The following is an 11,892-nucleotide window of genomic DNA, read 5'->3' as shown; positions in this document are numbered from 1 at the left end:
AACGCAGCTCTGATTATCATAGTCAGTGTGTTGAAAATGAAGTTATGACATTACTCTGTGTTCGCTCTGCGGCTGCTATGACACTTGAGCGTTTCTGCAAAATAAAACGGAAAACCGAGGGATTGACACAATACCGGTTCCTTAGTTAAAATAGGAACAATTTCTCACAATTTACAAATAGTTGTAAATATTTGGGATATTGTAAGTAGTAAGTACTCAACTGAACAAAATATATACCACTGGCCTAGTGGTTTTTGGATATTTTACTGAAAATTTTTTACATAGTGCACCTTTTAGAAAGTTAAAATTTCTGAATGTAAAAGTTGGCTAATTTTCAGTTCATGAGTTGGAATTTGAATCAGTCACAGGATGTTGAATTGGAATTTCTTTAGTACAGCATGAATAAATAATTCAAAAAATTTTATTTTGCCATAAAATGTCCACCATATTGTTTGCATATAGTGTTACAAAATAAACATTTCAATCTGTTGATAGTATATTGATGCTTGGCATTTTGAAAAGTTTGGGTAAATGTTCTTCTATCATATATATTATTTATTTGCTGCTCCGAAAGAACCATGAACAATCTAAAATATGAAAGACTTAAGTATTTTTGCTTGTTTAAAGACGTTGATGTGGACCCAGCTCAGAACTAATAGTGTACAGTTTGACATTGTAATGATTTTAATATATATAGCTGCCCTAGACTAGCCTGGTCCTACCAGACTCTCGTACATTTCATTTGTACAGAGAGTCAGGCCAATCTCCATTGACAAGCGTTTACTTCCTTGAAGGCGGGTACTCTGTCGAAGTTTAAAACTATTGGATCTGCCCAGAGCCACATAAATCGCTAATGTTTGGTCGTGACGTATATATCATTTCAAACTAGCGCACAACATCAACGTCATCGTCCTCAGCCCCTCCCTCTGTTCGCTGACTGGACCGGTTAAAATTTGACCAGCGAAAACCAGAGAATATACTGCAATCCCAGACAGAGTTCTGAAGGAAAATGAAAATTGAGCGGAAGTACGTAGGAGGGCGGAGCCAGGCTAGCCCTAGACCATGGTGGAAGAACATTTAACCCAAACTTTTCAATCATCAAAATTATTGTATTCAATTTAGATGGATATACTTTTATGGAGGATATGTTTCAAAAACTGCAGTTCGATTCTAATCACTCCATAAATCCACATTTGAATTACAATTCGCCATCCTGTTTGCTTCCTTAAATCAAATTTAAATGGTTTAAATTGCATTCTCAATTAGTTCTCAATGGTTCACACCCCGAGACAGGGAGCACATGCCGATCGTCTTCTTGTGACGGCCCACAGCTGAATCCAGCAGACATGAACACAACTTCTGCATCTGCACTGCAACACAAACACGAACCCAACATTCTACATGCACAAATGCCCACAGACCACTGATTTTGCAGATTTGTAACTCGGATAGCATGTTAGTGAAAGTTAGTCAGCATGACAGTATTCCATAAGGCTAGAACATGTATTTATGCAGCATTGCAGCTCATGCTGTGTTGTTTGGCTAAGCGTTTTGCAGGCTTTGTGGAAGGTTTTAAGTATTGCTCTTTGACTGTGGTTTTCTATGAGGCACTTTCTACATAGGATACATTTTTGGAGTCCCGTTATTTTTGTTTTTAAATCACTAGAGGCACAAATTGTTGTGAGAATTATTAGATGTATTAGATATCTAACATGCTTCTTTCAACTGTTTAATGTTCATACTGGTATCTGTTTTGATGCTGTCGAGCCAGCAAATTCTTTGCCGTCCCCTTCTTCTGATTCCACTGACCATTCCCGACATTACTGACTTCTCTAGCGAGTTTGCTCGCATAACATGGCCAAAATATTTCAGCTTCTAGTGACATCTCTGACTTTATGCAATCCAGTCCTATTCGTTTTACTGGGTATTCGTAACAGTTTCCACCAGCACCACATTTCGAATGCATCGATTTTTCCTTCTGTCTGCCTTTTTAATGTCCAACTCTTGCACCCATACACATTGTGGGAAAGATGATGGTTCAGACTAATCTGGTTTTGGTAGTTTGAGTGATATCTTTGCTCTTTCAGATCTTATTCATGCCAACTATTGCAGTATGGCCCAGTGCGACCCAGCGCTTGATTTCAGGGGTGGATTTTCCATCTTGGTCAATTTTTGATCTAAGGAAGATGAAATCCTGAACTGATTCAATTTCTTCATCACTGATCTTCTCCACTAGCTGCTGTCGCCATGAACTTCGAATTTTTATGTTAAGGTACAGCCGCATTTTTTCACTTTCTTACTTCAATTTTCAAAATGAAATGTATCCGGTCCTTTTCCCTTTCAGCAAGATTGAATTGTCCACATATCTCAAATTGTTGATGGTTCCCCTGATCCTCGCTCCAATATTGGACGAGTCCAGGTCTAAATTTCTCACGATCTCCTCAGCGTAGAGGTTGAAAAGAAATGGGGACAAAATACAGCCCTGTCTCATGCCCTTGCTGATCCTCAACCAATCTGTATCACCATTGAGTGCTCGCACCGTTGCGAATAAGCTCAAAGGGCACACAGAACCACCCAGAGCTTATGTTCAACGATTTCAGTCGGAATCTTTGCTGTAGTCGTTGTAGCACATACATAAAAATAGATAAACACATTAATTGCCTGTTCTACTTTAAATATTTTGGCCTTCTCAATTGCAACTTTTCATAATAACGTTGCCTGACATGTCCTGAAGTTGGTAAAAGGGTTACCAAAAATTCAGACCTTATAAAAAATGAACAGAAAATTGCATTAAGCTGACAATCAATAATATTTTATTTAAAAAATAAAAAGAAACTCTTCACTGACCATAAAAAAGAAACTAAAATGACTTGTGCAGCCTTATTTTGTTCCTGTTTGTTCCATGAAAGTTTTTTTTTATTTTTTATCTGACTTGAACATCATTCTGTTGCAACAAAAAGATATTGTAATGTCCTGGCAATGTTCATGAAACATGTGATTTCACACCAACCCATTGCTTATGATTTTGTGCTTATTCTTGCTGCCTCGTCATAGTGTTCATCTAGAAGAGATCAGGTCATGCAGTATTGGGTCACTGGCAATGTGGACACATTTTCCTCTACCATATGAATAAATGACAATTACTCAGTTTCAAATGGAGGGCTGTTGTCAAATAACCCGTTGGAGATTATACAGTTTCCTGATTATGTGATTATGTAGAGATGAAGATGCTGCTATAATATCCGATTACAGCCTAATCATAATTTGTCACACCAAAAAAATTTGTGTCATGAGGGAATAGCAGCAACCACACCATGTCTGAGCAGGAATAAAACTCAGTATATAACTTTTATTTTATTTTATTAACTATTATTTTATTTTATATTTGTCAGTTCTCTATTTTTTCCGACGGTTACATCGATACGGCAGTTGGGGGAAACAAGTGAGTCAATGAATTGTTCACTCAACCGATTCATTCACAAACACTGATTCATTGCTGTGTGTTGCGCAGAGATGTGCGACATTGTGGCTTTTTTTTAACCATTTTGTTGGCGAGCAAAAACAGACGAAAAAACTCAATATTAACTACATGTATATTTAACGGTTGTATATTCAGCACTCTTGCTCGTCTGATATTGCTTAAATATGTAAACGGTACATTACATTACATTTAAATAGATAACGTAATCAGTAAACGATTTGGCCAAGTGTGATTTAGCTTAAAGAGCTATACATTTGCTTCCCTTTCAAAGACGGAGTCTCCAGACATGAAGTGCTCATCCCGGGAGATTCCTTCTCTTGGGCTGTTGAGCTCGATCACACGCTGAAGCATTTTATGAATCCTAACATTGTATTTTTCCCAGCCTATTTCCCAAGTCCCAATAGATTCCAGGTTAAAAGGCTGCACTAGTTTATCTCAAGAGATTTCTAATCTAGAGTATTTTAGAGTGGCGTTTTTCTGAAATGAGCTCAACATATGATAATAGGCGACATGTAGATATCACATATATACAAATCTAGTAACATAGTGTCAAACCAAACACAGACAAAAAAAATACTGTTATAGATTTTTTTTTAATCAATGGTGTCTTTACTTCAAGCACATATGATTCAAACTGAACCGTTTGCAGGCCGTCTTACTCATTCAATTTGAACTGAATCAGGCAATCGTTCAAAAACTGCTGTCACTCCTGACAGATTTTACACAAAAACATTTACAGTAATCCATCTCTAGTTATTGCAAACAAAGGCTCATTGTGAGCTGACACAAATGGATGTTAAATGAACCCGTGTTCCTCGTCTGAAAATGCAGTATTCACACCCATCCTCCTATTGAACTCGAATTATGACTCCTGGGCTCCACTCCATGTCTGCCAGCAGAGCTTTTGGATCTTCTTATCAACAATAGCAATTTGTTCCTCAGACATACAGTATTCGTGCTGCAGTAACTATTTATATATGTCCTATATGCCTCAATTGGCATGCTGTGGGAAAGATGTGAGTGAATAGGATATGAGTAGATGTATATATAAAAACATGATAACCTTTGGCATACATTTAGCTTTTACTGAGCTAAGCAAACAGGCTAATCTTTGACTTAAAGCTTCATATCACATCTAAAGTTGTGGAAAATACCTGGTGATGAAGCTAATCATGTTTACACACCGATAACAATTTTTTTCTGAAAAGCGGTGTTAGGTATAACTGGAATCTGAGCTTATGACTGCTTAAGCTTGTGTTGTCATGGGGAAGTTGCTGTTTGTTTCTCAATGGCTGTTATTCTGGCCAGAGTTGTGTATCGGCCATCATGTTGTAAAATAGTGGTTCTCAACCTAGGGGCCCGGGGCCCACAAGGGGGCCTCAGCAAACTTCCAAGGGGCAAAAAAAGATTTTAATTGTAAATTTAAGTCATGTAAACTAATACAATTTTAAAATGCCATTGGGAATTTTTATAATGAATATACTATCGTTCAAAAGTTTAAGGTCAGTAAGATTTTTAAAAGAAGTCACATGGCTGCATTTATTTGAACAATAACACAGCAAAAACAGTAATATTGTGTAATATTACAATTTAATATATCTGTTTTCTTTTGTAATATACACTATATTGCTGAAAGTATTGGGACACCCCTCAAAATCATTGAATTCAGGTGTTCCAATCACTTCCATGGCCGCAGGTGTATAAAATCAAGCACCTAAGCATGCAGACTGCTTCAACAAACATTTTTGACAGAATGGGTTGCTCTCAAGGGTCGCAGAAGCAATTGGGAACAACAGAAACTCAGCCACAAAGTTGAGGGCCATGTAAAACCACAGAGTGGGGTCAGCGCATGCTGAGGCGCACAGTGAGCAGAAGTCGCCAACTTTCTGCAGAGTCAATAGCTACAGACCTCCAAACTTAATGTGGCCTTCAGATTAGCTCAAGAACAGTGCGTAGAGAGCTTCATGGAATGGGTTTCCATGGCCGAGCAGCTGCATCCAAACCTTTCATTCCCAAGTGCAATGCAAAGCATCAGATGCAGTGGTGTAAAGCACGCCGGCACTGGACTCTAGAGCAGTGGAGACGTGTTCTCTGGAGTGACGAATCACGCTTCTCTGTCTGGCATGAGTCTGGGTTTGGCGGTTGCTCTGAGAACGGTCATTTATTCCTGTGATGCAAAGCTGAATTTTCGCCATCATTACTCCAGATCCTTTAGAAATCATTCTACTGATTTGCTGCTCAAGAAACTTTCTTGAAAATGTCCTATTATTAACAGTGTTGAAGTTTAATATTTTTATGGAAACCCATGATAGTCATTTTTCAGGATTCATTGATGAATAGAATGTTCAAAAGAACAGCATTTAATTGAAACAGAAATCTTCTGTATCATCATGAATGTCTTTTTTGTAAAGGCATATACACCCTTAAGGGTGGTACCCTTAAGGGTACATTTTTGTACCTCTAAGTAGAGGAAAATAATGGTATAATTGTACCCTATGGAACAATTGTGTACCTTTTAAATGTACAGTTATAAACTTACCATGAGAAATTAGAGCTTCGACTCACAATTACTAATTTCTTCTCATTTAATAATGTATTGCGTCAGTTCTTTTGTTTAGACTTCAAGTAACTTTATCATGAAGAGAGGACTAATCCTGTCTTTGTATGTGAATCATGACCACTCATAAAAACAGAACTGGACTTTTTTTTAGCAGAAATAATTGAGAGCATGAGTAAAACAATCAGATTGTTTTTATGGATCATCTCACATCCGGCAGTATAGAAGTTGCACTCAATGTTAATGCAGCTAGAGTACAGGGTCAAAATTGCAACAGACATTTAAATTAATGAAGTTGGCTAACCTATTGGTCCTTCAAGACTCATTTCTTATGGCATAACATTTCCCAAGTTAATACTGAAATAGCTATAACTGTGCTGTTAGTGTTATGTTTAAAGTCATGGGAAAAGGACTATAGATCTGCTCCACACTCAGCTAGACATGTCCTGGAGAAGTACTTCAAAGTATCAAAGAACCTGTCTGTCTGTGTACTAACTCCATGGAGACAAATCAGACTGGTCTGCTTCATAAAAAGAACCCTTTCTCTCTTCTCCTTTCAAGAGAGAGAGAGAGAGAGAGAGAGAGAGAGAGAGAGAGAGAGAGAGAGACAGAAAAATAGAGAGTGAAAAATGTAGCCCGGGTAATATGGTGCTGTTTATGTAATGCAGATTCTAGGCCAGGAGGGGAGTTCATCTATAGTTCAGTGGTGGCACAGCGGGATAAAATTCTGGTTACATTGAGTCTAGTCTGCCAATTATATTCAGAACTTTTCAGCATTCGTCATAAACCAGGGCATTGTCTCTTGGAATGGCTGTAGTCAACAACATTCAACGGTCTTTTATTGTACAGACACGTTCATTACAGCAGGCTGCTGAGAGAATAGTGAGCAGTTAAGCAACTGAAAACTTCACTTCCGAGATGTTCATTACCGTGATATTTGGTGGTAAGTGCAGGATTTATAAATGTGCAGCATTTATATTACATTAAGATATTGTTAGGGGTCTGTTTTTATGTTTTTGGAAGATGTTCACCCATCCATAGAAAGTTTAATCCATAGAAAGTTCAAACAAACAGCATTTTTTTTAAATAGAAATCCTTTGTAACATTACAAATGTCTTTACTGCCACTTTTGACATTATAATCATATACTCAGTATAATGCAGAATGAAGGAAACTTTTGAAAAGTAGTATGTGTGCGTGTATATAATATATAGTATATATATAGTATATTATATAGTATATTGAATATATATTGAATTTGGTCAATTTAATGCTGAATTAATTCATTTATTTCAGTATAGTGTGTATATTATTATACAAGTTTCTTTGTTGTTATGGTATGAATGTATTCAAATATATATTTCTTACAGAGGGAAGAGAAGAGATGTTGAACCTAAATTGCAAGATTATAAACTTCATCCACTGTATAAAAGAAAAATGCAATCTGGATCCCCAAGGTAAATCAAAGTATGCTTCAGCTCAGGTCAAGCAAGAATTCAGATGAATTCAGTTACTTTGGTGTAAGAATAATTTTCAAGCTAAAATTAGATTCTTACATCTTTTAAAGTACATACATGTTGTGTGCCTACCTGTGTAAAAACCAAGCGGCAACCTCCTGCAGTTTCTCTTGAAGCCAATACGGAAGTGACTTAAACTGCAATTCATCGACTGGCCACTAGGGACAGGCTCCAGAAGGGAGCAGAATCTCATTGAGCTCCATGTTAAAATGCCCAACTTTACAGTAGAAAAGCACATGTTTACAGCCTGGTACAAATTGTGGTTTTGGTCTATACGGCTAATTTTGCCCTTCATGACAACTGTGAGGGGGGTGAATTTTTTTAAAACTCATTCGTTTACATTATATAAGCTTTAAAGTCCGACAGTGACAGAGTGACAGGTGGATAGCCATTTATCTGCTGTCTGTTAGTCATCGCTCCACCTCAGCTCCACCCACGTCCCGCCTCTTTGCCCTTTTCTATTATCCGGAAGTGACATGCGATGACGCTCTGACAAGATGGCAACGGCCAGCTTGTCCCTACTTTGTGCTTCAAAACGGCTCTTCAGAATCCTATGGCTGACGTCACAGACACTACGTCCATATTTATTTACAGTCTATGGTAAAAACCCACTATGATGCTAGGGGGGTGCTAAGGTCATAAGCTCATCAGGCGTATAGTGTCAGTTCTGGCAGGTCACGTTAGTCAAACTCGCATCAGCTGATCGCGTCTACCTATAGGAATACGACGTCTATCACCGCATATACACTCACCTAAAGGATTATTAGGAACACCATACTAATACTGTTTGACCCCCTTTTGCTTCAGAACTGCCTTAATTCTACGTGGCATTGGTTCAACAAGGTGCTGAAAGCATTCTTTAGAAATGTTGGCCCATATTGATAGAATAGCATCTTGCAGTTGATGGAGATTTGTGGGATGCACATCCAGGGCACGAAGCTCCCGTTCCACCACATCCCAAATATGCTCTATTGGGTTGAGATCTGGTGACTGTGGGGGTCATTTTAGTACAGTGAACTCATTGTCATGTTCAGGAAACCAATTTGAAATGACTCGAGCTTTGTAACATGGTGCATTATCCTGCTGGAAGTAGCCATCAGAGGATGGGTACATGGTGGTCATAAAGGGATGGACATGGTCAGAAACAATGCTCAGGTAGGCCGTGGCATTTAAATGATGCCCAATTGGCACTAAGGGGCCTAAAGTGTGCCAAGAAAACATCCCCCACACCATTACACCACCACCACCAGCCTGCACAGTGGTAACAAGGCATGATGGATCCATGTTCTCATTCTGTTTACGCCAAATTCTGACTCTACCATCTGAATGTCTCAACAGAAATCGAGACTCATCAGACCAGGCAACATTTTTCAAGTCTTCAACTGTCCAATTTTGGTGAGCTTGTGCAAGTTGTAGCCTCTTTTTCCTATTTGTAGTGGAGATGAGTGGTACCCGGTGGGGTCTTCTGCTGTTGCAGCCCATCCACCTCAAGGTTGTGCGTGTTGTGGCTTCACAAATGCTTTGCTGCATACCTCGGTTGTAACGAGTGGTTATTTCAGTCAAAGTTGCTCTTCTATCAGCTTGAATCAGTCGGCCCATTCTCCTCTGACCTCTAGCATCAACAAGGCATTTTCGCCCACACGACTGCCGCATACTGGATGTTTTTCCCTTTTCACACCATTCTTTGTAAACCCTAGAAATCCCAGTAACTGAGCAGATTGTGAAATACTCAGACCGGCCCGTCTGGCACCAACAACCATGCCACGCTCAAAATTGCTTAAATCACTTTCTTTCCCATTCTGACATTCAGTTTGGAGTTCAGGAGATTGTCTTGACCAGGACCACACCCCTAAATGCATTGAAGCAACTGCCATGCGATTGGTTGATTAGATAATTGCATTAATGAGAAATTGAACAGCTGTTCCTAATAATCCTTTAGGTGAGTGTATATAGCTCCTCAGTACTATCAGCAGCTATCGCGTTTCTCCAGAGCTCATTTACCCTCCTCCACCCCCAGCTCCTCCTCTTGTTAGTCAGGATTTGATATTCTGATTGAATCAGAATAATTCCTGAATCTGAATTTTGTATATTAATGATATCTGCAATACATTATGTTGGTTCTGTTTACCCTAAGGGGGCTTATTGCTGCTCCCCCTGCTCTTATCCATGCTAGGCTGCATGAATGCGCAAGGAGTTCTTGCCCAGAACAGAACCATACCGACAATCTAAACTATATGCTAATAGTCAATCAGTCATCTTTGACAATAGTGGTCCTGACAGAACTAGTGGTGGTTGTTAAGGCTAATTCACACTGCACCGACAGACGCCATCCAACGGTAACAGACACTTTGTTGGATTTTGTCGGGTCAGTGTGTTACCCCTGCTGCCGTTCGTCGGGTCATGGAATGGCTGAGAAGTGACTTGCTGTAATCTGGTGACTGTCAGTGCTAGTCTGCACCTGTTAGTGCAGCGGTAATTAGCCTTTAGATATGCAGTTTCCAAGGTGTTCTGTGTGGTTGCTCTTTATTCTTAGGGTTTGGGGTTGTTCAACACCAAGCAACACTAAAAATCTCACACTGTTAATTTGAAGCGAAACAGACTCACCAGTGTAGGAGATCTAAAAAAAGAACTGTTCTCTGTAGAGACTGTGGACTTGATGGACAGAACGGGAGAGCTGGTGAACTTGGCAGAGAGAGCGCAGAGCACAGACCTCGCCAGCAGTTTGCTGAAGGAGAGAGAGAGCTATATTCCATTACGTGTGTCACGTGAGTTTCCCCTTGCCCACTTCAGGTACATCAGATACCACAGCAGCTGTGAGAAAAATCATTAAAAACAGTGTATGTTCTCTTGTACAGGAGGTGAGGGCAGTGAAGGTCCTAAGTATTCTGCAGTGTATGACTTTGGCACAAGTTACCCTGAGCTAGCAGGCAATTCTTCAATTTTTTCTTTCATTCATCTAATTTATTATAACAGTGTATGGAGAATGCAGTATCAAGAAAAACACTCTTTGCTTCTTCTTTCCTGTGTTTTGTTCTTTAAACAGATTTTCCAACTAAATTGATATGTTTACTAATCACAGCAGTTTTCACAATGAGTAGAAATATTTATTTTGGTTCTGTTAACATGTTACAATTTTGTTAGGGATATTAGACTAAATGTCTTTATTTTGTAGTTGTTGGCTCTCTCTGTAATGTAATCCTTTATTCTGCTAAATTTAGAGATTCTGAGGAAACTGTCAAATCCTTCAAAGGTGAGGGACAGAAGGGGTGGAGCATCTAAAAGGGGAGGAGTCAGTCAAAACCGCATCAAAGCTGCTATCAACTTTAAGAAAGCCATCACAACACCTCGGAGCTGAAAACACTCTGGATATTGCCATGTGTTTAACACTGTTGAGTTACTCCTCTGTTATATCATTTATTTCAATATGAAGAACATTGTTTGAGAGCATTCAAAACTGTTCAAAGGTTTGGAGTCAGTACGTTATTTTCAAAGAAATTACTTTTATTTGGCAAGGATGCAATAATTGATGAAAAGTGACAGTAGAGACATTTATAATGTTAGAAAAGTTTTCTATTTCAAATAAATGCTGCTCTTTTGAACTTTATTTTCAGGATTCTTTGACGAATAGAATGTCTGTTTCCAAAAAAAAAAAAAAAAAAGTAAACTTTTATAATAATAATAAAAAATGTTTCTTAAGCACCAAATCAGCATATTAGAATGATTTCTGGAGGATCATGTGACACTGAAGACTGGAGTAAAGTCCAAGGCTAAATCCGAAATCGCCCCCTAAACTCTCAATCACTATTCCGTTAGTCCACTAAAACAGTTCACTTGAAGGCGTGAATGAAAATGTGAATTTGGACAGCCGTTGAGTGTACATCAGCTGTACACTCGTTATTGCGGTGCAATGTGGCATAGGGGATTATTGAGGTGAAATGTGATTGATGTGAAATGGATGTGCCCTCATAGTCCCCTATTTGAGGGTATAGGGGGTTGATTTCGTATTCAGCCCAAATAGTGGGTATCTGCATGTAATTGCCAGCAGTGTCAGGGTAGTGTTAGGGGTTAGTTTCTGTTGTAGCATTGTGTACCATTCAGCATGCCCATTACGACCTGCAGCTATTCTGGGGTGTGTCTCAATCAGCTCAATCAGGCCACATTCATGTACACAATATATTGATTCACAACCTAGTAAAGAAGTGAGCTGATTGAGACTCACTCAGGGTCTCGAAAATTCCAAGTGATACTCACTGCAGAGTCAAATGGCATCCAGCTCCACCTCTCTGGACGTTTAATGGGATGGAGGCATGGAGTTGTGGGTAGGGTTAGGGTAGTCT

General features: G+C 39.0%; 1 protein-coding gene across 1 annotated transcript; it reads left to right on the top strand.

The window, feature by feature from the left end:
* Positions 1-6,600: 6,600 nt before the first annotated feature.
* c8h22orf15 (chromosome 8 C22orf15 homolog) lies at positions 6,601-11,256 on the top strand. Its single transcript, XM_079826944.1, has 5 exons — positions 6,601-6,981; positions 7,409-7,495; positions 10,198-10,320; positions 10,411-10,482; positions 10,774-11,256. Exons 1-5 carry the CDS (start codon positions 6,957-6,959, stop codon positions 10,908-10,910), a joined length of 444 nt encoding a protein of 147 aa, XP_079683070.1. The 5' UTR covers positions 6,601-6,956; the 3' UTR covers positions 10,911-11,256.
* The last annotated feature ends 636 nt before the right edge of the window (positions 11,257-11,892 follow it).

Source organism: Gobio gobio, assembly GCF_949357685.1.
Source record: "Gobio gobio genome assembly, chromosome: 10".
NCBI lineage: Eukaryota > Metazoa > Chordata > Actinopteri > Cypriniformes > Gobionidae > Gobio > Gobio gobio.
Note: the sequence above shows the minus strand (reverse complement) of the source record. Positions and strands in the feature narration are given on the sequence as shown.